General features: G+C 37.1%; 1 protein-coding gene across 3 annotated transcripts in view; it reads left to right on the forward strand.

Moving 5' to 3' along the window:
• Window positions 1–27,326, forward strand: part of NALCN (sodium leak channel, non-selective) — a 192,773-nt gene that overhangs the window by 42,690 nt on the left and 122,757 nt on the right. For all 3 annotated transcript variants that reach the window (XM_015851496.2, XM_015851499.2, XM_015851497.1), the window contains exon 7: window positions 1,791–1,945. In XM_015851496.2, the coding sequence (XP_015706982.1) occupies window positions 1,791–1,945 (155 nt within the window). The remainder of the gene's footprint in view (window positions 1–1,790; window positions 1,946–27,326) is intronic.

The following is a 27,326-nucleotide window of genomic DNA, read 5'->3' on the forward strand; positions in this document are numbered from 1 at the left end:
ACAGAATGGGTGAAGCTACAGTTATTATCTGCATTTATAATTGCCTAGGAAAAAATGTGTAGGAAGCTTTAGTTTCACACTGACAGATTTAGAATAATCTATTGCTATTGCATGCAGCACATAAAAGCAAGAAAAATCCTAATCATACTAAAGGGCAGACTGAAAATTGCACCTGTTCTGTGGACAAACAAGATTAATTAAAATGATGAATTTTAAGGCTCTGTGCTGAGGCCTCTCGATAACAAGGTGAATAGTACAAGATCTTTTAACTTTCAGTGGTTCATTTTACATGTTTCTATACTGAAAGTCTGTGCTGTGCCTAAGAAGTCAAAAAGCAATTGGAACTTGCATCACAGAATGGCTTGAGTTGGAAGCAACCTCAAGGATCAGAAACTCCAACCTCCCTGCTGTGTGCAGGGCCACTAACCATATCTAATTCTAGACCAGGCTGCCCAGGGCCCCATCCTACCAGGCCTTTAACATCTCCAGAAACGGAGCATCCACATCTTCTCTGGGAGAATGCTATGGACCATTTTCTTTGCTCATATTATAGCTCACTCTGATTAGCTTTCCAAGTCTGACTTGAAATTACTTTTGGGACTGAACCAAAATGCAGAATTTCCATACAATTAAAGAGAGAATATAAGCAAGGAGAAAACTGATGCTGCTTAGCTGTGTACCTGTTCAGCATATTTGGAATTATGCCGCATCACAACCTTTCTTATCTTTTTTTACCCAGTTGGCTCATAGTAGAGGTAGCATAAATCCTCACTTCTGTACTTAGTACTCTCCTGTATTGATTTGTAGACCCTAATGCGGACCTTCTCAGAATGTGATTTTTTGCTAGTTACCTCTTAACTAAACCACTTCTTGAGAAGCAGGATGGCTTTGATTCTGTCCCTTCCATGGCAAACAGCAATGTGTTGTCATTATCAACAGCATGCTGTGAATGCCAATGAGGAATTACGTATCTGAGCTTCTCCTTACAAGGGTCTGGGAGTACTTAGACTTATGTATGTATGCCACAGGCATAGAACAAGGAGCCACAAATTTGCTCCCCTCTCCCTATACCCTTTCCAGCATACATCTTACTGAATCAATTCATTACTTTCTTCACTTTTTTTTTTATTATTATTATTATTTTTTTTTTTTTTTACCAAACTCTTACTGGCTTCTTTCAGAACTGAATCAGATATGTCACAGTCAAGCAGTATTTACATCATAACAGCACTAAAGGTGTAATGATATGAATTCCTTCCTGTCTGTGACTAGTTATACTTAAGCAAAATTAAGGGTTTGGCTCTCTGTGATAGAAACCTGACCTATGTAAGGTACAAGTAATTAACACATACCTTCATGGCTGACATGTCATCCATGAAGACCATGCTAAGGGGTATCAAAGCCAGTTTTGACTGCAGTTGAACATGTTCTCAAGATCCTCAAAGGAAACTAAAGCAGTAAGTGTCCAAATTCCAATAAAAACAGTTGGAACAGCTCTATGTTAAATTTGTATGTCTAGCTAGAGTCTCCGTTTTTTACTGAGGTCTCTACGCATTCTTGTGAAACCTCTACTGCTTATATTTGTACTGTCAGCACATAAGACTGAAGTCTTATGAGTCTGTTGGCTCATCTTTTACTCTAAGTTCTTAATGAAAACAACATACATCAGAGAACATCAGGTAGCAAAAAGAATAGCTGATATAATTTTTACTTTACTTTTCTTACTTTCAAGTATGTAGTTTTGCCATGAGCTGAGTTTATGTAACACCTTAATTTTGTATTTTTCACAGAAATGTAACCTGGAATAATTTAGCTATCCCAGACACCCACTGTTCCAGAGAGCTAGAAGAAGGTTACCAGTGCCCACCTGGATTTAAATGCATGGACCTTGAAGATCTGGGACTAAGCAGGCAAGAGCTGGGCTACAGTGGCTTTAATGAGATAGGTCTGTCTTACTGGTAAAATCCATTTCAGTATACATTTAAAAATGTTTATGAAATGAGTAGAACAGATAGCTCATGTCTGTTCTCAAAAGATATCTAGTGCAGTCAGCATTCTACTCAAGTAGAACACATGACAGAAAGAGAAGCTGCTATTTGTTTTGGAGTTAACTGTTGAAGTTATTTATTTTTATATTGCGTGGGATTTCAGGATTTAAATACCGTTATTTAAGAAGAGTTTACTTGTTCGTCATCAATATGCAAATGCAATAACTAATTACTGTGTTTTATTTATGATTCACTTTAGAGTATATAATTCATCTTGTTTGTCTAGTTTTAGTAGGAATTCCTATGCAAAACAAAACAAAACAAAAACCCCAAAACAGCACCAGAAAAAGAACACCAAATCCCAACCTGGCAACCTGGATCCAAACTGCTTAAGTCAGAACATCATTCAACAAAATGACTGAGAGTCAGGCAGGGAGATGTCAAACTACTGATGCAATATTTGTTCTGTGAGAAGCAGTCAGAAAGACCTGAAAATTGCAGTCTCTGCAAGCTGGCTTGTACTGCACCCAGCCCTGTAGGGAAACAAGTAGAACACAGAAAAATATTTCAGTGAAGACGGCAAGGGTATGGGCAGCAGTGGTGAGATCCATATCGAAATGGAAAATGTGCAGTTATGCTATCAGAGTATTGCGGTTATCTCACATTTATTTAGTAGACGAAGGACCAACATGACCTGAAACTGTGCATTTTCATGAACACTGCTAGGGAATTCCCTTCAAATGAGAAGGCATGCCTACAGGCCATGTTCATTCTGATGCCTCTATCTGACTCTGATAAGCTTATTTTTCACTTTTCTTGGCATGAATTCTAGCCAGTAGACTTTCATCCTGGCCACGGCTAAACTTGAATGCAATAAAAAGGTTTGATGACTGAATGACTACAATCCAAAAGGATTTTTTCATGCCGAGATCCATTGCAGCTGAAGTCACTTCAGCATAACCAGAGAGTTAAAAGAATAGTCTCCTGTTATAACAGGTACTCTGTAATACCAAATAGTTTCTGAAATGAAACTGCCATTTCTGTCCTTCTTTTTTCTGATGAGAAAGGGAGGGAAATAAAATTATTTGAACCAGGCTCCCTTCTATTTCTCCCAGAAGGCACAAGTGTAACAGTTGTACCCAGTACTGCTAACTCAATAGCACTTCAGGTAGTATCTGTCTTTTATATGAAATTTTTCTTCAGTAGATACCAAAGAACAACTTAGTCTGATCTCACAGACAACTTTCAGATTCTTAAGTTTGTGGCATACTGCCATGCCTGGGGAAATATGAGCTGAGTTCAAACTGAGGATAAAAACATCCGCATGCAAGTTCTCTAGTTTGAGACAGTTTGGCAGTGGAGCGTGGGCTAGGTGCATCATCAGAAAAATTATGCCTCAAATAGATGGAAATCACCCTTCTAATCCTGACATTCAAAATTAGCTGTGGTATTGAAGGCTGTTATTCTAGCTGCCTACCTGGTCACCAAGGAAAAGAAGTTGCAATGCGTTAGATCAGCTTAGATGAATGGATGATTGGAAGAAGGTTTGGAGTGCTTAATAAAGGAAACCATTCTATTTTTAATGATAGAGCAGGTTGACAAAGACATGTGAAATAGCTTGTCCAAGGGTTCCTGCAAGGCAGACTTTAAAAACCACTGAGAGTCCAGCCTCCTGAGTCACAGTCCTGGCTTTATCGATATGCCATTCTGATTGCTGTATTTGAAAGATCAAAGATTGCTAATAGACATAGGAAAGTTTTCTGTTGTACACTGTTTTCATCTAGATGTTAGTAACCAGAATTTAAGCACTTCTCAGTATTGTAGTCAGAAAATGACAATTGAAAGCTGATTAATAAATTTTAAAATACCAGATAATTCACAGCAGCCACAAAATGCTAAATAAGCTTTCTCACATTAGGAATGTTAAAAGCAGAGTAATAACCAGAAAGTTTATCAGTATTTTGTAAATCTGTTTTGTCGCGTACCTTTATATCTCGTTAACAGGTAAGTAATAAAGTAGATTATTTTTCTGTGTAATTACAGTATTTTATTGTTTATGTTCATTGATTTTTTACTTCTCATATTAATATGCAGCCTGTCCTTTTGGATCCTGAAATGAATCATTACAAAAATCACAAGAGCATAGCATTTTGACAGCTACCATATCATTACTGCCACTTAATCTGGGGTATAGAAGTATTTGATATTTTTCTTTGTTCTTTTCTTGGGGGGTGGGGGAGGAGGAGGAGGGAAGAGGAGAGGGGGAAGAGGTTTATTTTTTACAATTTTACTTGGGGTGATCAAACTGTCCCCATCAGATAAAAGTTAATGGAGTTCTTTGTGCTGTGAGGACATACCAAGCAGGTAACAACATAATTGAAAAGTCCCTTAATTTTGGCCATAGCTTGCTCACAATTCTATTATCTTTTACTCTAAAGGGATGGAAATTGAAAAGATAGCATTGGTTTTGGTAGTTGTAAATTTCCAGGTTTTCTGGTTTTCTGTTTTTTTGCTTTAAGGTACTCTGTTCTTCTGTTATATCTATAGTTGTATGCATGCATATATGATTTTTTTAAGGAGGAACATAGTTATAGACCATTGATAAATATGGCTTGAAGTCATCTTGTCAGAATAATCTAGTCTATCCCCTTTCTGTCTGAAGCAGATTTCACAATCTTTCCAGGCAATCTGTTGCACTACTTAGTTGTCTGTACTTTCCTCACGTATAACCTGAATCTTTCTTTTTGCAATTTAAGATCATAATTTCATACCTTGCTCAATATGGACATGGACAAAATTTCAAAAAAGCTTTTTAGCATCTCTGAAGACCATCATTTTGCATCTTTTACACTGTAAGGATCTGCTAGGCAACATAGTTCTAAATGTTTCAGTCTTTTGCTGTAAGACTTGTATGTATTTTGCACCTCAAATTATTCTTTTTGGCCTTCTATAGACTTTCTCCTCTTTGCTGAAGTGCACTATTGGCAGAATATTTTAGTAAAGCCATTACTTAATGTGCTTTTAAGTTTTATTATGGCTTCTACGTCCCAGTGAGATGCTTTCCATTTTCAAAACAGCATGATGTGGGTGATTCATGTGTTTTTCTGATTTGCTACTGCCTTTGTGTCCTTTTGTAAGAGCTGCCATCAGTGTTTTCCAACCTGTATTCATTTACTTGATTATAACTTTAAAAAATGTAGAACCTCTTTCTTGTCTCTTTTGAATAGCATACTTTTTTTTTTTAAAGACTATTTTTCGCTTTGCCAAGTTCTTCTTGAGTTTTATTTCCTTCCTCCTAAGTACTTTCAGAACCACTAAGCTTACTTTTCTCTGAAATCTGATGAATACAATTTATTTTTCTATCATCTTGGTAAAAAACTGATATCCAGATTGAGGACAGACTCTTATGGAAACTCATTTGATAGTCTTCCCTTCTGACAATGTGCAATTAGTAGCTGCTTCCATTTACAAATCCTGCTTCCGTTCTGTGTTTGTATAGCAATAATACAATAAGATTTGTACCATAGGTTCCCTAGTGCCTGCAGAATGCCAATGTTTACTAACAATATAATACTCACACTTGATGTTTGTGATAATTTTTCAAACATAGGACACATCAGTGTATATCTATGGCTAACACCTCTGTTTTTCTCCAGCATACGTATTTCTATATCAGATATAGAATGAAATTAAGAGTGCCAATCATCTTTGCCAACTTCATCAGTGTAATCTTTAATGAGAGCAAAGTTATTAATAGCCTGGGCAGTTTTGTTTGGCTACTTTTCTCAAAGAATTATGCTCAGCACTTAAAGAAATATATCTTACAACGGTTTATGAAGTGAGGCAACAAGTAAAACATTGAGTGAAGAATAAATTATCTAAACCCTCTGTAGCCCAAATCCATTTCTCTTTCAGGTTCTGAGAGAAAGAGTAATCTGCTCCATCTAGGTGAAGTGTTTAAGGTTCCAGATGTTAAAGGTTCCAGCTAATGACAGGTTACAAGGAGTTACTGCTTTTTCTAGCAAGTGGCTCAGGAACTCGGTAGAAACTCAAATGCTCTTTCCAACAGTTTGGCACACAACTTCTTAAGTAGATGTTGTTCCAGTGCAGGAACAACCTGCTATCCATCAGGATGCCTGAAGATTTTTCAAATACTACCCATGGGGCTGAGTGGGTGTAAAAGAAAGGAAATGAATGAAAGGCTTGGCTGACTGTGTGGATGTGGGTGGCAAAGCTCCTTACTACTGACTATGCCTGTATAGTACTGTCAAGCTTTTCTCTTTTTCAGAATTCTTAGCTGATTTTGATTCAGACTTCTATAAAAAGATTGATATTTGCTTCATATTAGAACAGCCTTCAGCTTTGTCACACACTGAGAGCATCAGGTGCATTCACAGTTGGCTTGTTTCTCATTTAACTCTCTTGTCTGTTTTTCCAAGCAACATTTAACTCCACAGAGTGTATCTGACAGCAAGACAGTATTGTGAAGAGTGTAAATATTTGGGGCTAAATATTGAGAAAAATGACCTTTATGCTATAAATTAACCCCCAATAACTGTATAAGTCATTGGATGCAATTGTATTTGCGTATATTCATGCAACATATTTAAAGTGCATAAATGTTGAATTAAACAGAAGTATGGGAGACCTGGGGAACTTCTGCCTTCCATGTCACTATGAGTGTGACTGTGTGTCTGTCTCTAGACAATGTGTTTAACATGGCAGTAATTGCTGTCTGGGCCACACAAATGTTATTGGAAAGGCTGAATGCCTGGGTGCTGCTGAAGAGGGTGTCATGTAGCAAAAAAGTACAAGACCCTCTCCCCCCAAAATTTATTGCTGGGTCTTGGGCAGTTTTCCTCCTACCTGTACATTCCATATACTATAAGTTCTTTTCCATTCAGGCTAGTAATCATTTTGTATGTGTCTTGGGTGCAGTCATCTGTTATCACCTACAGATGCACACTTGCAGCTACTGATTTTACTCTTCACATAACCTTGCAGTCTTATTTTTTCATTATTTACAATGCTGTGTATTGCCTAAAATATTCTCCAAAGTTAAGAAGGCCCAGGGTGAAAGATTCCTGAAAGTTAAAAAATGTTCTACTAAGAGAAAGAATTTCTATGCCATGAGAGGTCATTCCAAAAAAAGAATCGGGGGATCTTATTCTGTTGCTTGCTAATTTAACTCTATTAAATTATAATAATTACATCTGGTACATGCCAAAAGTGTTTGCCAAAGTATACCATATTAACGTCAATTTTGTGTATAGAAGATGAACACACTGATGTTATATCTCAAAGAGAATGAAATTCAAATGCTAAGGAGTGCTTCAAATTGCATGTTAAACAACAACAAAAACAAAAATCTATTAAACATTTCTCACCTTATAGTAACAATGAACATTGTTCAATGGCACAGTAAGCCAGCAAAATCATCTAATTTCATGGGCTGTAGAACAGCAGCAGAGCTTGAGGTCTCAGATATTTCACATTCATATTATAAGAACTTGTCCCCTTATGATATGTGACCCAGAATTTAAATATTCATGGTATATGTACAGTTGAGAGCCTTTGTTTAAACTGGTAATTAGGAAAAAAATGTATATGTCATTGTGAAAAATGTCTGCCATGAGTAGCATAGAAGTTAGCCTAATTTAATATTTGTTAATGGAAACATCATTGTGTGGCCAAAGCCAAGTTCCGCTATTCACTTATAGCTATTATTTTAATAAAAGGTTTCTGAAATGATCAAAATGGCCTATTTGTTTAGCCATAAACTGGATTTTTAAATGCCAAAAACTGGGGTTGCACTGGTTCCTACAGGGGTCCTTTAAACATGGGGAAAACCTGAGACTGTGCAACCAGTCTGAAATGAAAAAGCATTGCTCTTAAGAGTAGAGTGCCATAAGATCCACTAGGAAGCAGAAGACAAGATAGCTGCACTATCAGCAATTGCTTGATCTGTCTGTGTCCCTAGTGGGACCCAGAGGAAAAACCTGAGTTGACTCTTGCCCTAAGCAAGAGCTTTGGAGCTTTTCAGCTCCATGAGAAACTGTAAATTTCAAACTGATGACCAGAAAAAAAATGTTTTTAAGGTTCTTTGTTCAAAGTAGAAAATACTGATAGCCAAAAGGATTACAGGTTTGTTTTCAGCCTCCTAAGGTGTTGCCTTCCTCTCTGCCCTTTCACACAAAAGTCTCCACCTGAACAAATCCAGTGTGGTTTTACACTAGCACACAGGGCCAGTAATGGGTAAGCATCAGCATCAGAGACTGAATCCCTTGGCTCTAAGTCCATTGGTATCTGGGATAACAGAAAGCCACAAATGGATGTAATAATGTCAGGGTCTCCATTTAATTGTACCAGATATGGAAGATGAGCTCTTATGAAAAATGTTGGCTCAGTAATTATTTCATCAAAGCCTGGGGTCAGGCTCTTCTGTAGAGGATATGTACATTTGGTACTGTGTACTGAGTCTTAATACTTCGTTTATCTTACCAAGTGTATCATAGTATTGAATACTTTGATAAAAAGATCTAACACCATGCTATTTATACAGCTCTTTTTGTCAAATGCTTGCATTTAAAGTGCCTAATAAGAAGGTCTTCATTCATGACAGTGGCTGGTATGGCTGTTATGTGGCAGTGTGACAAGTGATAACAATGCTAATGTGTAAAGTTGCCAGAACATAATCAGGGAAGCCATTCAGAGTGCCTAGCAATGAAAGTCGTGTTTTCTAAATGTGAATCAAAATAACTTAATACAAACCCCAATCGTCTGCTGATTGAGAAACTATGAAAATCACTATTTTAATTTTGGCAATACGTTTTTGTTTTCATATTGGAATTTCAACTTAAGCCTTGCAGATGGAGACTAATAGGGCCCTGATTCCAGTTGAAGCACTGTTGTGGGTAGAACGCTACTTGCTCAGGGAATTTCACTTAATTTGTTTTATTGCCAGCTGACATGAACTTTCAATCACTGACTCAGGTATTGAGAAGGAAAGAAGACAAATAAGTAAAGAAGCAAGGAAAACACTTTCACTCCTCTGCTTGTCTCAGTTTCAGTCTGCACAGCTCCCTCCACATGTCCTAGTCCTCACTCCCTGATTTTGCTGCATGTAGAGTGAGGCCCAGCACAGAACCTGGGTTAGGTACATTGCTGCTTGAAGCTCTTAAGGTAGCCTGATATTTTCTTTTAGCATTTTTTCTGAGATTTTTTTTTTAATCTGTTTGCCAAGTTATTACAGTTTTGATGCCTTGTTTATATATTGCTTCTCATACTTCAGTGTCATGTAAGTGGCTGAATTACCACTTCTTCCTCTTCTCAAGAAAACTTATTTCTGAATAGCTTATCTTTCAAAGGCAATTAATAGTGTCCTATAAATTGAATGACTGGAACAGTTTCAAACACTTTGGTTTATCCTCCCTCTACTCTAAGTATGCTCAGTAGTATTGTTAGCAACTTAATGTTAAAATAGACATTAAGAATGGCATAACTTTGAACTAACAAAAATGAAAGATTTATCAATGCACTGTGCAGAAAATTCATTTTGCAATTACTCAGACTTTTCATAAAAGCTAAATCATATGATTTAATTTTCAGATCACTGCACCAAAAGAAGGCTGTTGTTTAGGAGTAGAAACAGAAAAGAAGTCTAGGCAAATTTCTTTTAATAAAATGTGCTTACACAGTTCAGTATTTCTAGTCTTGGCAGTGTCCATGGAACATAAATTTAATGCATTGCATAGTAAAGCACAGTGTGATAAACAGCACCTTTCAGATGACAGCAATAATCTACTTTCTGCATAGTGAACTTTATATCTTGATCCTATTTCTTCCTATTCTGAATGAGAAACATTAGAAAAAGCTTTAAAATTAGCTACATAATTTTCTTAGAAGGTCACCAGTTCTGTAGTTTCCATGGCTGTGCTGTTAAGTAGTTTTGTAGTGGTCTTCCACTGTTTTCCATGCTCTGGCAAGGATATGGTGTGTTCTGAAGAAGGTCTCTTGGCTCGATCACAATGCTGTCAGAACATTTGTTTTTCTATCTTAAGTGGCCTCCAAGATGCTCATGCTGTGTTCTTGCCTCTAAAGTTATTTCTTCATCTGGAGGCAGCTGTGTCCCCATAATATGTGTTTTCTCCATTTAAATTTAAGTTTATTTGACAGTTTCTAATCCTCATAATCAAGATAGCAATTTTTATGCCATTTTGCAGGATAACTGGCCAGCAGACTAGTTTTACTAGAAATACTGGTATTCTTCATATGAAGCTTTCTTCTGACCAAACATGGAGTAATTGGCCCTAACTTATTGACTTCCTTTGGTCATAAATAACTTGGTTATCCTTTGTAAGTGACTTGCTCCTGCAGTCTGACAGGATGGGGTTTTATACCCTCTCTGAACTACACATGTATGAAAATACTTCTGCACGTGATTGGATATTAGGAAAAGATCCCTAATACTGAATGTCATATATTAGAGCAGGTTGCCCAGGGAAATAGTGGGGTCATAATCCCTGGAGATTTTTAAGAAATGTGTACATGTGGCAAAGAGGGTCATGTTTTAGTGGACATAGTGGTGATGGGTTGACAGTTGGACTAGATGATCTTACTGTCTTTTCCAGTCTTCATGATTCTATGATACTTTGAAAAGTATTTAAAAGTTATTTAAAAGTATTGCACTAAGGTTCATGAAAAGCAGACAACTGCATGTGGTTCTTTAGTCTTGATAGAGATTAGATGTTGTTGTTACCCAAGTCTCTGGGGAATGATAGTGGTTTTAGAGTCATTGTTATCTCTGATTAGCAAAAATTCTTAGATGCGTGGCAGAATTATTATTACTGTAGGAAGACTGAAAAGACCTTTCAAACATGAGGTCCTGATGAGCCATCCACTGAAGAGGAGTAGTTTGCAAGAAATCTTCAATTTATTACAATTTATTTAAATTATTTCATAATTTAGTATGATGATTCTACCCTTAACAGATGGTGTCATTATAAAATGGTGCTTCTCTAGTGTAGGTCCGTGATAGTGAGGCTGCATGGACTGTGGAGAAAACAGGTCATTTCTTTACTTGCAAAGAACACAGCACCAAAATGAACAGACGACCAGGGAGCATGCTTCTCGAAAATTTTCAGTCTTTTGCAAGCTCTGAAATGTTGTATGTGAGATGTAGAATCATACAATGGCACAGGTTAAAAAAAGGACCATAATGATCATCTAGTTTCAACCTTCCCGCAATGTGCAGGGTTGCCAACCACTAAAAAGTAGATTAAATTTAACTGAGGAATTCATGAGAAATTTGCAGCAAATTACTGTGTCTTAATACAGTACAACTAAATAAGAGGCCTGGATTTGGAATTTAAAAAAAAAAAAGAAAAGACAAACTCCAACTAACTGCCTTTGCCAGTTGGTGTTTCTGCGAACTTGCCACATTCCCCAGTGACACCATTTCACTTGCCTCATTAATTGAGATCTTTTTTATTATTATTAATGGTTTATAGATGCAGAGCAAATAGCAAAAGTAGCATCCACTGAATTAGTTCTGTTACACCAACAAATGATTTGTAGAAGTTGTAGAATTTGGGGAAATTAAGAGTAGTTTGAGCGGTCCTCAAGTATTTTAATTTATTGCTGTGCTAATCCTGAAGTAATTGAGTCTTGCATTAAACCGAGCAGTCAGGTGAAACTAATGTGAACGGATTAGTACAGTTGTCTTGTACTGACAGTCGAAGAAAACTTTATTGCTGCTAAGCAAATTTTCTGGAACATACTTCCCCTGGCATTCCAGGATATGAGGTGTTATTTTCAACAGCTGAATAGTTAGCTCTGTAATGGAGTAAAACTTTCCAGAATGCTTTACTTTTTCTTCTGCTCTCAGTTTTGTTTGTAATCATGGATCTTTAGTGATATCTATCCTATTATTATATATATAGTTTAATATATTGCTCATGGCAGCATAGTATTCTGCACAGCAGGTAGTGACCTGCTTGACGTCTATGCTGTGTACCTTGTCCATTCCCTTTCTTTCTTTTCTGTGCCTGGGAAGAATGAAAGAATGGTCTACACTATGAACCAATATATTTTTCTTAGATTTCGTTTTGAAAGTAGGTAGTTTGATGTTTTCCTTCTTGTATACCTTCTGATAAGTATTTATGTGATAGGGTTGGAAATGTTGAAAAACATACTTTCTGATGTTGAGTTGAAGGCCATAAATGTCACTAATCATAAGCAGAAGGAATGGAGAAGTGACAGAAATACTGTCATATAAGTAGGATTTAAGAAAATGAAATTTGAGCCATTTGATTCAAATGCAAGCTTTAATTGCATCTTGTTTCTGTGTGGGTTTTTTTTTCCCACTGTAAGTTGTATCCCCTCAGACACGTCATTGTATCCCCTCAGACACGTCAATCTCTGATTGATATAGAATTCAATGCACTTTTTCTTAAGTAATATAGTCTTAAATTCTTTATGCGTAACTTTATTCCAATGATTATGAGGAGATCATAAGCATAATAATGAAAGAAAAAAAAAAAAAAAAAAAAAAAAAAAGCTTACATTTTATTAGAACTCACTGGCACCAGAACCAGCATTGGCTTCTTAATGGGCCAGATTATCTCCTCTCCTCCTCCTCTACTGCTTAGTGTCTCAAGAGGTCTTGCTTGCTCCAACACACATTTTTAAGGAGTTGTGGAGTGGAGACTGCTAAAAAATGCAGTGCTGAAGGCATTGTCATTTGTGTTGCAGGAGCAGAGGGAGTTTCTAGGAATGATTCACATTGTGTTCTCCAGAACATTCTGAGTTAAATGTTCTGTTAAGTATTATCTCTACAGATGACCACTTCATCCTTGCTTTCTGCTGTCTTGCTTCAGCACAGCAAGGCCTCCCAGTGTGATTTTGAGATGATATGCTCTCTGTGAAGGCAGAAGAGGAAATTTGCTTTTGTACTGCTGCTATTGTTTACTTATAATTCCTGTGGGAAGCATAAGTTAAACACTCAGGTCTATTATCTACGGTGACATTTCTTGTTCCTGTAATGCAGAATGCTAGCCTAAGGGTTCGATAACTTTGAGAGGCTAAATAAAGCAATTGCAGGACGTGTGCTAAAAATGTCATGGTCAATGGAAAATACAGGTTTAAGATGATCTCCTTAATGAAAATTTACTAAGAAAATAAATATAAGTGTCTGTTTCGAGTAAACTAATGGCTCTGCTCACCACTGTGTGTAATAATTTAAATAAGGCTTGTGTCAAAGGCAATATCTGTTTCTGTATGGACAGCTACTCAACACCTCACAGTCTTACAAGGAGCAATCTGGAGGAATGGGAAGTGGAACTGCATGACAGTAGTGTGCACTGTCCTAAAACAAAAGACAGGACTGATTTCTACCACACTACAGAGCAGGAAGCTCTTAGCCAATAGGCAAAGCATGAAGATAGGCAATTAGAAACCTGTCATTCCATAGAAAGAAAATTAGATCCTATCAGCTTAATTATCAGTCCGTGCCATTAAGACAATATTGCTCTGCATAATGAAAACTGCAGTTTTGGGATAATAGAGGTAATTGTTTTCTCAGTGGAAGATTTTCACTTTCAGACAAGAGCTTCAGTATGTGACCACTTTACAGGCTTTGACCTTCAGTATTTGCATAATGCATGAGAGGCATTGTTTTACCTTGCCCCCTGAGATTTAATTATTTTATTCTAAATAGCATTTTTTTAAAAACCGTTTGAAATGAGCAAAAATACACTACAAATAGAATCTATTATAATTGTGCAACAGGCCCTTCTGCTACTGTAATTAGAATGGCTTATCAAATCATCTTTGATTTAAGATTTGATAATGCAGGGCCAGACTGTAGCTTGGTTTTCCCACTTCTGCTGAGCAATACAGGGGAATAATGCAATTCCAGAAAATCTGGATCACAGATGGCCACTCTAGAGGGGGTACCACACACAGCAGAAGCTTAGGTGTGACTCCAGCACATCACCTCATCAGTGCTGACTGACTTCACACTGCTGCCACTCAGCAGTGCCCTGTGGCAAGTCCATGATGGCCTACTCCTTTTGCAGTAAATCGTGTAGGCTCAGTTTTATTCTCTCTAACTCACACATTTAAATTGTGTCTTTTCACTACTGTTGGTTGGCACTTACAGTCGTTGCTTTATCACATTCTAAAGTCTGTGTCATTACAAGGCGACATGAAAAACTTCTTTCACAATATCTATTATGCTGTAGCAGAAATGCTAAGTCATGTCTTGAAACAGTGATTGAGCACCTGGTGAGAAGGCAGGGCCAACCCATGGGAGTTCAAATGCACCTGAATGACTGAATGGTTTGGAGCTAGGATCTTTCCCTTCCTAGACCTCTTACGGGTTGGCAGGGAAAGTGAGCATAGCTTGCTGGAGATTCCTGCCTGCTTGAGGCCTTCTAAGGGTAAGCAGGCTTTTTGTTTTGCTTCTGCGTCTACAGTTGCTGCATTTGGGCATATTCTTGCTTGCTGCAGCCTATGACTTTGGTACCCTGCTATCATTGCTGAGCTTTCTGTTGTGTTATAGTGTTATATATGTACTGTATTTAGAAAAGACCTTGGTTACAGGGTAAAAGAGTAGTAGAGTATTTTGTATTCTTTGTGAACTAGTTGGTGATGGAATGCTGGAACAGGCTGCCCAGGGAGCTGTGGAGTCTCCTCCTCTGGAGATATTCAAGACTATATATATATATTCTCCCTAATATTCAGCAGAACTGAAGACCTTTAGAAGACCACCTGTTCTATCTCTGAATGTTGGACTGATCATCTTGGAAAGTGTTGAGATAACTCTACTTATGTGCTGCAGTCAGCACTTTCCACTGTCATCCAAACACTCCTGTAGAAGATTTTTTTCTACTTTTCCAACAGAATCAGGATACTGCCACGTTGAAGTACAGAGGATTACCATAATGAGCATTACTTTGCCTCATTTCAGCAAGTGATGCAGACCTTAGCTGATGCCTCCTAAGAATGCTTAATTAGTGTGAACCCTTTCAGATGTTTAGTTCACTTCTGAAAAGGACTAAACCATATAACAGTATCACATTTTTCTCTTCACTGTGAAGAAGCTTGCAGTAGCTATGCTCCCAATTTTGTCACTTAGTTTAAACAACTGCAATAAGATCAGATTAATTTGAGACCACGCTTCCAGCAAGTTATACACTTCTACAATTAATGGAAAAAAATAAAATTTCTTATTGCAGAGGTTTCAAAAGAGCTGAAAACAATTAGCTGAATTTTCTATCGGGAGGTCCTGGTAGTCACCAGCAGAACAGGGTGGCACAGATGCTGTGGTAATGTGTACAAGAGAAAAAACTTCAATAATCTGTTCTGTTTGAAAGGAGCTGAGTATGTAATGCTGATTCATCTTGACAGAAGTTACCCAGGGGCTGATAAATTTAAATAAAACAGATTAGTCACAACAGGACTCCTGTGTGTCTATGCTGATAAACTGTGGTATTCATTTTTTTAATTACCTGCCTATGGCAGGTTTAGCATGTTTTTTTTAATAATGTGTAGTACTTGCATATCTTTCTGTGTTAACTGACTTAACTGTACTCTGCATACAAATATGTTTTTTTAATATATATTTGCTTTTCTTCTGCTATTTCCTTATTTTAAGCATTTCTCAGGTTAAGTCACAGTTAATTAAATATTTTAATTATTATCTCTCAAACAAAAAGCAGTTGCATTTGCTACTTTAATCCTTCTCTCCAAAAACAAAAACAAAAAAACAAACAAACAAAAAAACTCCAGTTGTTTTCTTTTTTCTATCTTCCTGGTTTGCTTCATAGTTCTTCCATTACATCAGTCTTTTCATTTTTCTTCTCAATATTTTATATAGAGCAGTGGGTCAATGGCAGTGATTTGCAGAGTGGTAGTGGCAGTGGATGGAAATTGTTTACTATGGAAGTCATTGAGTAAGTCAGCATATGGTCATTCAGGTGTCATGTTTAACCTTATCATACCGAACTTGCTTGTCTCCTTCAGCTTGTCCATCTCCAGGTGCTTTCTGATTTTATTTCTTCCTTAGAAGTGCTACAAAATCCATAACACGCATGCTTTCATGGATATATAGACTCTTAGTATCTTTGAGAGCTATGACTTGATTATTTTTGCTAAATTTCTGTTTAGTTCCCTCTGGTCCTTAAGCAGTCCATCATTTCAGTTAAATATTAGTATTGGTAGTGGATTTGACTTCCCATGCTTATAGCAGTCTCACAAGTAGTAAGTGCTCAGTTATTAATTATTAATATTCAGCAGAATATTCACTGCTGTAGTGAATATTCTTGAGCAAAGTACATCCATGGAAGCATAACATCAAGGAATGAGAGATATGTAAGGGCTCTCAGAAGCTTCGGTTTGCAAGAAGCTGAGACTGTGGTTTGGCTTGTGTTAAGACCCATGGCACAGATTGTTCAAGATGAGTCAGGGTACGTGAAGTCTTACAGTCAGAGTCACGCAGGCATGTGATTCTGAATATATTTCAGCTTAGTACCTTTGAACCAACTTTGTGTGGGTGATAGGGCAGGTATTTTCTGATCTCCTGGTATAAGTGAGGGTACAGACAGACTACACATGGTGCAGAGTGCCATCTTTTAGTGCAAAGCAAAAACATTAAAAAGCAGGGTTTCTTTTTCTTAACTGGCACACTTTGTGGCACATGGCAGTGGTGCTTTTACCATAGTATTCATAACAAGAGTTAATTTATCATCTAGACATGGAAAATGATGTTTTTTGTTTTTATTTTATTTGCAGTGTTTAGTTCACATCCCTGCATCCTATCCTGTGTAATAAAAAAAAAAACAAAAAAAAAACAAAAAAAAAACAAAAAAAAAAACAAAACATGGAGAATCTTAATGCTTCACTTAAGCCAGATGATTCACTGTTAGAAATGGGATCCACGTGACAATTTTCAATAAAAGTTAGATCTACAACCTGTGACTCATGAGTGCTTCCTTAGGAAAGAAGGAATTCTTACTGAAGAATAATGATTTAGCCAGTTCAGAAATAGTGAACTTGGAACATTTATAGGAGTGTAGCTGGATGAAAATGCAACATAAGCTGGTTTTTTCACTTTGAACTGTTTTAATTTGTAGAGTCTACTTGCAGCTTTGGAAAAACCCAAGTGTATGATGGTCAGTGTCAAAAACTACCAGACAACTCGTTTTAAAATCGAGATAGGCTTTTATTACAGCGCTGTTTTTGTTCTGCATTCTAAAGCAAATGATTCATAGAATCATAGAATCACCAAGGTCGGAAAAGACCCGAAAGATCATCCAGTCCAACCATTTACCTATTACCATTAGCTTCCACTAAAACGTGTCCCATAACACAACATCCTGTCTTTCCTTGTTTTTATAACAATTTACCATTTCAAATTTTGATCCTTTACTTGTTATTGCTACATATTACTTTTCTTATAGTATGCTAAGGAGACCTACTGTAGAAAGACTTCATGTGACCACGTCTAAACAAACAGATTTTTTTATGCATGTTAATGTCATTCTTTTCATAATTACAAAGGATGAGATTATATACTGATTTTACATGACTATGAAAAACTTAAGAGGATTTCCACTCTGCTTCTATCCCATCTTTAATTTCCATAGGCTTGTTTGTGAAAAATTAGTAGAAGGTGGCCTTGCAAAGCTTCCTCTGGGCTGTTAAACAAGAAAGCCATCTGGTTGCCAGGACAAATAATTAGCATAGTCAGTACTGCAGAAAGAAACTGGGTAATCTTTTGAAGTTAATAAGTAGAATATTTAAGAAAAAATATATATATTTAGGCATACTAATCAGTGAAATTCTTTATTGCTTTAATTCCCTACATATGCAGGTTACAGCACACACCTCTTCCACCTACTACAATTTCACTTTCTCTTTCTGTGATTTGAAACTTATGTTCTCTTAAACTTGTGTTTTCTTCTCTCTCTTTATCAAAAACTTATTATTAGGATTCCTGTTCCTATTTGATTATTAAACCTTCAGTTCATAACACAGAAGCTTCCAATATTATCAGATAATTGAGGGTACACACTTTTGCTTTCGAATGTTGCTGTTAGCATTGAGTATGAGCCCTCTCTAGGAGCAAATCAGATCTTTTAAATGTTTTTATAGAAGAACACAGGAGTTGCGGGTGAAGGTGCCTCAATCCCAGATGTTCATTGTGACACAATAATTTTTATGCTGAATTAAAAAATAAACAAAAAACTGAAGAAAATTATCTGAGATCTTCTTGAAGGTCTGGCTCTTTACCTGGTCACTCCAAGACTACATGATTACTTAAAGATCCGCTTCTCATCTGCTCTTAAACAGCTCATGTGAGACAAATTCTACAGCTTTCTATTTTACTACAGTGCGTGCTTGACTATTATGTACTAGGATTTTTTCTGACCTGAGCACGTTATACCTGCTAAAAGCATTTAATTGGTACTTTCACAAGTTTCTTGGGATCGCTACAGGAAGTTTTATTGCCAGGGAATAACAGATCAGCCTCATGGACAATTTCAAAAGCACTTTTTTTCCTGAGGTTTTCTGTTGCATTCATCTTCATTTAGGAAGCCCATATCCTAGATGCTACAAAGTAAATGGATCTGGAAACAGTGGTTATTTCTTCTCTGACTGCATCTTACAATCTCTAGCTTTACTTTTAATGTATTGGGCAACTTAATAACTTTTTTGAAAACAGCCTATTGATCAATCTACTGTTTTCCCAACATCTTTTGTGTTTTTCAGAGTCTTCTGTGGTAAAAGCAAAGAAAGTTATATCTAACTTCTCTACTAAAAGAAATATTAAAAATCCTTCTGGCTTCTAGCACTGGCACTCGGGCTGGGGCTAAAAATTTAGATCTTGTGTCCTTAAACATCTCAAAGAATCAGATTAATTTTAGCTATCATAACATCAGCTCAGGTGTCTGAATTTGGGATTTTAAAGTTGCAGAGCTTTCAGATTAGGATTTTATTCCTGTTTGAAAAATAAGTGTACGTAATATAGCAGCATTAAACTCTACCAAGCTGTGGTAGGCCAGTGGACAAGTTACCAAGGATAACAAGCTGTGTTTATAATAAACTTTAGTAATAACTGTCTTCATGTATGCTCTTACTCTGAAGTGAAGTAAGTGATAATTAGAGTTACCTTAGTCTTCAGTGAGGTGATTGGGTTGACCTCTGGACAAGTTTTTCAGGTGAAAGTAAGTAAAGAGGTAGACACTATATAGTAAATAACTTGCAGAAAATTATCCCTGGATTTATACATGTCATGTATTTGTGCTTCCATATCTAAAAGCTCTCATTTCACCAACTGATGATTATTTTCACATGGGAAATGGGGTCTGTTTAATTCATCCTTTGATAAAAAGCGACCAGGGGTAGATCTGATCTGTATTTCTTGGGAAGCTTTAACAGAGGAGTACTAAAACTATTTCTTTTCTTTCTTTTTTTTTTCAAGCATGGTCACTCTTTTTTTTCAAACCACATTACCACACACCTCTGATCATAATACCATATTTTCCTCCTTAGCAAAAATCTCTGAAGAAAAAATTGTTAAACATCGTAGGTTTAAAAGAAATTAAAGCATCTTTGAGTCAAAGCATGAAGCTGACACACATACACATAAAGAATAAATGTTTTTTGTAGGGAAGTTTGATGCTGGAAAAAGAGAGAAGGCATATCTGAGAAAAAAAGAAAACATTTTATTTGACAGCAAAAAATCCAGGAAATTTCTCTTGTGGGTGTGCTGAACTATTTCCTGTAGTGCATAATGGCCAGAAGGAATTTCTGCAGAAGGAGATAATATGGAAAACGAAGTTTAAAATGGGTATGTTAAAACTTTGAACGTTCTCTGTCCCCAGAAATATATGGCAGTTTATACAGCTTTTCTTTCCAAAGGTTTTGATTTTCATCTCCAGCTGCTTAGTCTATTAGTACAAGACTTCCAAGAATTCTTTTGATAACCACTATATTTGTGGACATGCAAACTGTAAGGCAGGCAATAACAACAAAAAATAAATATTACAATAATTGTTTTGTTTTTCATCACAATGTTATATTATCTGAAGGAGAGGAAAAAATAGTAACTGCCTATTCTTGCTGATATACATTTTTTTTAAATTAAATAAATTGATGTTCATTCCCTTTTAATATTCAACTAAAGAACAAAAACTGTGAAAATCCTAATCTGCCTTTTAAAATCATGAATCGTTAAGTTACAGTCTCACCCCAGACTTTGTTTCTGTTTGCTATGTGAGGAAATTCTGAGTCTCTAATTTAATATAGTCGTCTCTGAAATGGAATTAACACTACGCTTATCTCACAAAGGTGCTGTGGGCTTTAGAGAGCTAGCAGCATGCTAAATCAGTTCTTGTCTTCTCCTTCCCCTTCTCAGACTTCTCTCTCATTTCAACACATTCTTTTTCCTCCAGAGCTATAAAATACACAGGGAATACTTAACTTGTTAATGACTAAATCAGTCATCGAGTGGCATTTGGGTTTTCTCCTGACAGTCAATCACAACTCCTTTGTCTCTCCTGAAGATCATGTCTCTTTAGTTACACTAGTCTCTTAAGATGTATTTAGCACTGCATATTTTCTCTTGTTATTCAGATGTCTGGAGAGTAATGAGATTTCTGACACTTAACTGTTTTATAATGTCTATTTGGCTTTCAAGTTCCTTTGCAAGCTTTTGTGTTGTGTTTTATTTTGTCTTTGTTCTGTTTTTGTTGGTTTTTTTTTTTTCAAGTCTATTGAGCTAAGTGCTATCTGGCCACTGAGTATTCAGCAGGTCTTGCTAGTTGTGTCTTTTTGCTGTTGCTCTTATTCTCAGGTGAAATTTTATGCTGAAAAAGAATAAAGGCTTGCTCAGACATACACTGTACCTGCAGCAAGAAGGAGAAGCAATTAAATCAGGATGCTTTGGGGACTGGTCTGATTCATATCTTATCTAAGAGGAAGGCTGCTTTAACACTGTCTGCAGGATAGACAAAATTTCATGCAATTGCTTTTGGAAATGTTATCTGTGAAAGAGAAAGGGGTCGATCTCTTCATTCTAGGGGAGAGATTATATCCTGGGAGAAATGAATACAGTTCACAGATGATACTCAAAGGAACATAGTGATGCTGAAACAGTCCAAGTGCACAGCCAGAGCTTGGCTAGTCTAGGTTCCCTTAAATTGTTGAGTTTCCTGCTACACAGTAAAGCAAATAATATACCCTTCAGTAACATCCTTCCTGTCTATCTGTTTATTTAACCAACTGTTACTTATAAGTTTGACCAACCAATTCCTGTACAGTCATGGGTTCTTGTGTAGTAAAATGTAAAGTCCTTTTTTGTTCTCCTTTGTATCTGAAGTTTCTGTTGAGTGGAGAGGTTGTTTCCTCTGTAAACGTTTACACTTTTTGGTTTCACTGCCGCTGGAAGTAATGAAACACATTGCTGTAGATCTCAAATAAAATACACAATAAGTTTCAAAACCATTTGAAAGAGGGCTCTTTAGTACTTTCTAGACATGATCTTATTTCCTTTATGGACTATGCCAGCCTACTTTTCTTACAGAGCTTTTTGTCTTGAGCTTCTCTGACTTTTTCAGTAGTCACTAATATAGATGTCACAATGGAAATGCTCCACATAGATCAGGCAACTTCTTTATTCCTTACTTCCCAAACACACACACAATTTTATGGGCTCGTTGCATATCAGCTCCCCCAGTTTTTCTTCTATTGAGCTGAATCACTTATGGCTGTATTCAGTAGCTCCTAAATCTTTTCGTTCAGTGCATTTCTTTTTCCACCTTCACCCACTTTCATGCTTTTGAGGCAGTTGTTACCAGTTGATCAAACTGAAGATATGGTGTTATCAAGTAAACTTTACAGTCAGGGTTCTCAGTTAACTCTATTTTTGAGGGAAGTATCATCATGGTCATGGTGGATATGGAAATATTTCAATGTGAGTGTCCTCTGATTTCATTTTTCCATACTTTAACAATGACTTCTTTCTTCTTTCAAAGCAGATACGTTTTATATTAAGAAAATTAGCTGACAGCTTGGTGCCTGCTAACTTTAGTGTTTTGTAGCTCCTCTTGAAATGAGTTGGATTGCTCTGTAAGACTATTGGGGGGAAAAGTGAAGCAAAAAGTGAATGTTTTTGACTGACAGTACAGAAGTCAGTGCTGAAGTTAATGCCACTGAAGATTTACATACTTAGTTTTTTCTCTAACAAGGGGATCCGTCACTATCTTGATTTTAATAGGCATTCCAAATATTTCATATATGCCTGAATGGCAGTCCAGATAACTAAAGTCTGTAGTGTTTGGATGCCTTGTATTTGTTTGTTTAATACAATAACCTCTTAAGCATTTGTTAACTTTTAAATGTAAGAATTTGTGGGAATTTCTGACTGTTTTGTTTTTGAACTGTCACTGTGACTGTACAGTCTTAGAACTATCTACATGCATAATATATTTTAAAGGAAGAAAAAACTAGTCCTATAAAAAGTTGGCTCATTTTCAAAGGAATAAGTTAATGTAAATTACAGAGCTTCTTCTGTTTAACAGGTTTTATGTTACACGATTTTGTCATAACATTTACTGTAGCAGTCATTTTCTTTTCTGTGACTGTACTTTAAATAAGAGACTTTACAAAGACTGAGGTGGTAGCAGGCCCATATTCACAGCATTTGTCACTTTTAAAATCAAGGCCTCTGTACTTCTGTGTTCTTGCTTTCTAGGTCTGAAAGTGAGTATTATTAGGGTTTGAATCACGGAATCATAGAATGGCTCAGGTTGGAAGGGACCTCAAGGATCATGAAGCTCCAACCTCCCCGCCGCAGGCAGGGCCACCAACCTCCATGTTTAATACTAGACTGGGCTGCTCAGGGCCCCATCCAACCTGGCCTTGAACACCTACAGATATGGGTCATCCATAGCCTCTCTAGGCAGCCTGTGCCTGTGCCTTACTACTCTCATAGGAAATAACTTACTCCCTGATATTCAGTCTGTACCCAGGTATGTGAATCTGGTATAAGCTGCTTGTCTAAGCATGTGCCTTGGAGCATCTGGGCTTTGCTAGTGACCCTGACTTCCCTGTGATATTCCGCAGGGCTCCTCAGAGCAGTGTATGCAGGTATGTATCTGTGCACCTTGTAACTGTTCCATCTTAATACTGTGCAGCAGATGCTTCTCCTGAGAGAAGGATGGATTCTACACTTGGCATAATTTCTGTTCTGGACTGCTCACCCAAATTCCAAAGATCTTTCTTCCAAAGAAGAAACCTGGAGGGCAAGTGGGCCTCAGATTCCAGGGAATGCTGGCTGTTAGGAGTCATGGTTTTGAGCCCTCAGCCAGTGCCCAGCATAGTAGTGTCCTACTTTCAGACACCAGCCCCAAGTTCTGCCAGTTCTGATGGGGATGGGAGCCTGGGGATCCAGAAGAAGTTGCCTCCTTAAAAAGCCTCTCTAGGGAGGAGGAGAGGTGGGAGTTGTTGACTGTGCTGCAGAGTTTCCAGGTAGTGGTGTGCGAGGTGTGAACAATTCACAGTTCAGCCTCTCCCTGATCCTCATCAACTGCCAGTACATTTTTTAAAGTTGCCATGCACAAAAAGAGCTGTGATTCTATGAGTGTCTATATTAGCACTATGGCTGTGGGACTGCAAGAAAAGGGAAAAGCAGAAAGCACATAAGAGCAGCTTATGAGCTCTGCTCATTCTGCTGACGTTCTGGATCTTTGCTGGTTTATTTGTGGAGCATTATAATCAAAGTATTAAGGAAAAGCAACTGTAAATGCTAGTCTGGTTAAATATTCATACATACTCACATCTAAAGTCGTTCAGAAGAATGATTGTCCCAATTTATGCGATGCACTTCTTTACAAATTTAGAACAGATTTCTCTTTTTTAAAGTATTAATTCAGGGAACACCAGTAGTACCACATCTAAGACATTACTGGTATAACTAAGTGTGAACTGCAGTGCTCCTTTTTACCTTCTGCAGCCAATGTACATGCAGACTTTACTGTATTCATATTAGTAAGCAGCTATGATGCTCAGCTATGATCATCTCAGTGATGAAAAAACTTATATTTGCAAATAATGTAGTTGTCTGACTTTCCATCTTTCCATTATTATGTCTGTAGAACAAAGCACATTCATCCTAGCACTTTTATTTACAGTGTTTCTTTATCACCTTACTAGTATTTTTCTGTATATAGTCTTGTATAGTGTCTTCTCATATATAGACTCTTCATCTTCTCATAAGGAAGCAGATTTTCAGAAGGAAGAAACAATAATGTGACAGGTTATTGAAGTTACTGCATTTTCATGGGTCAAAATACTGTGTTCAGACTGGGAATGTTGTGGTTTGGTTTTTTTTTCTTTCTATTGCAAATCAGTGGTCTACACAAGGCTTTGGTTTGCCAGCTTTGTCACTGCTCAGTCTGGCTAATCAGTGGGTCTTGAGGTTTCAAAGGAGGAGCAGAACACTGGCATGGTTTGTCTTTTTTCTTTTCCTCCTCACCCCTACTGGCTTGCAAACTCTGATACAAGTTGCTTGGGAGAGTAAAATAGACTGGATGTCTCACTCAGACTACAAGAAAGCCCACTAGAGCCATCCAATATTTGGGTTTTGTTTCATTTCACCCATTGCCTATTTCCCAAAAACACAAACAGTTTTGCTGTAGCATTCCAGGGCAATTTTTATGCATTTCTAATTATACCAAAGCAACAGTGTAAAATAGCTGGAAGATCCTGACTGTATGTAGTGTTTTACAAATGTGTCAGTGCAGAAAGATGAGACATAATCTAAAAGCCAGGTCAGTGGGAACATCCAGGAAAATTCAGCTTCTTGATTTTATCAGTGAAAGTGAGCAGTGACAGCGGCAGAATCAGCAACATTTTGGCAGCTGAGAGAGGGGTTGTTTTGCTACGGGTACAACATTTAGCAAGCCATCAGAAGGAAGGATACCTTTCAGTATTCAGCACAGCAGAGTTAAATTAGACAGCACACAAGGGCTTCTTAGTTTCGCCAGGAAATAGAAAAATCAATCCTTTCGCAGGCACGCTGGGAGGTTATCAGCCCGAGCTGTCTCGGGCAGCAGCTTAGCGGCCGCCTGGTGTTCCAGATGTGCTCGAGGTGCTGCATCGCCATCTAGTGGCTTCTGGGACGTGAGGAAATCTACGGCGAGCTGCCAGCTAGAATCTCAGGCTAACAGCATGTCATATTTTAAGCTTTTAATAAAAACATCTGCATTCCTAAGAATTCCTGATTAAAAAGAAAAAAAAATTAAAAGCCAACCTTATATCATGTTTTTGCAAAACTCAATTTTTCTGGCATCTATCTTACGGGAACGGGTTTATATTCGTTCATTTTATTTTTCTTAACCTGGCACTATAGGAGTCTCATCTACAGACTATCCATCCCCCATCCCTAGCCCACACACACAAATTCCTTTTCTCAACAGCTTCATTGCAGGCACAACAGAACTGAGAAAAAACTGATGTGGTTATCTTAGGTGGTCAATAAATATAGAATACATATGCAGAAAGCTCTGGAATTAGAGGCGCTCCAAATAATAGTTTTTAGCTAGTTTTTCACCCAGCCTTGCTACAAATTGCACAAGACTGATGGTTATAAATGACACGTATTGCACTGCATCCTTTTCCCCTATTCTCAAAACAAGAACATAGCACAGAGTCAGGATAAAAGGATTCTGTTTCCATATCTGGTAAATGTTCCATGTGATCTTTTAGCTTGGCAGAATTAAGTTCTGCAGTTATAAAAATGACATTAGTAGTGCACTCCCTTTTTCATTGTGTCTTTTCTCAAGATGGGGTGATTATAGCAAGATCTGATGTCACAGAAGCATATTTCTTAGATATTTAAAATATAGGTTTTTGATAGAAAAGGTTTTTTTCACTCCTCTATGGAAAATCACCAGCTATGCACTCTGATGCCTTTAATTCTTTTTTCTCTGGTACTCTATACCTCTGCATAGCATGAAAGAGCCACCCTGCACCCACTTTACACCCTGTTAGGCATGGAAACCAGTAGAGTTTTCTTCTATTATAATCAGTTATAATCTTTCATCCTTTGGGTAGTAAAGCAACTACTTCCTCTATGCCCCTTCAGGTTCAAACACTGAAGAAGGCATAAGCCCCTACATCTCAGTGCTGAATGTTCATGTATGTAAATAAGCATAATTAGCAAGGGTATAATTTTTCCTCTTGATTACTGTATTTCTACTTTAAGATATGAAACAAGTGGGAAATATCAAACTAGTTGAGTAAGATTCAGTTTCTTTTCCCATTCTTCGTTCTTTTCTGGACTTTTATTTTTGATAATAATTGCGCTTGATTGCAAAATGTTTCTAAAGGTAGAAATATGTATTGGTTGTATAGAAGTAATCTTTTAAGACTGAAACATGCTATGATATTTGGGTATTTACTTTAATCTGTGTATTTAGAAATATTTTCCTTCCTTTTTTTGATGAACTGTCCTTGTTGGCTAAAGAAAGTTATTTATTGTAACATAAAAAATGTGGACTCTGTTAGATGAGTTCAAACAAAACCTCTCTTCTTGATGTGCTTTAAATCACTGCACTTCTAGCACTGAGCGACCAGGGCTTAAGCCCTCTAAGCTAGTGGAAGGTACTGTGTCACTAATGTGCAAAAAGCTGAAACCTATAGAAAAGGAGAATTCTGCCTTTTTATCTGAGATGTATAAGTTAGGTTTCATATATGGCAGCATTGCCATGTCACTTAAAATTCATGGTAAGAAAAGCAGGGCTGCTGTGAAAGGAGAATCTTTTTAATGACTTGTACATTTGCTTTAGGAAGATGTACTCAGATCTTAAATGTCTGCAAAGAATAGAGTTGGTTGCTGATTGTCTTGAAACAAACATAATTTTTAGAAGAGCAAAGCACATGCAGTAAGGAAGATGTTAACCAAGAAAAAAATCATTGAAAGCAATATATTTTATGGCATTGGATCCCTTACTGTCATGCCTGTACTTTATATCCAGTCAAAACAGTATTTACAGAGGCAGTTAGCAGTGTAATTCTGGGCATCAATATTGAAAGCAATATTTCTTTATAGTCACATACATCAAGTAAGAATGCATATTCTTAGTGGTGATTGCTTTATAATAGCTAATAGCCTTAAGTACCCTTGTACCAGTTATACACAAGGTGTAGTTTTGCTGTAATGTCATAGATGAACACACACTATTTCAGTTGGGCTAATTGGGATTTTTTTCCATTCACTATATTGCCTGAGTGTGGCAGATGGCCCAGTGTATATGTTATAAATACTTAACA

The sequence above is a fragment of the Coturnix japonica genome, chromosome 1, assembly GCF_001577835.2.
Source record: "Coturnix japonica isolate 7356 chromosome 1, Coturnix japonica 2.1, whole genome shotgun sequence".
NCBI classification, from domain to species: Eukaryota; Metazoa; Chordata; class Aves; order Galliformes; family Phasianidae; genus Coturnix; species Coturnix japonica.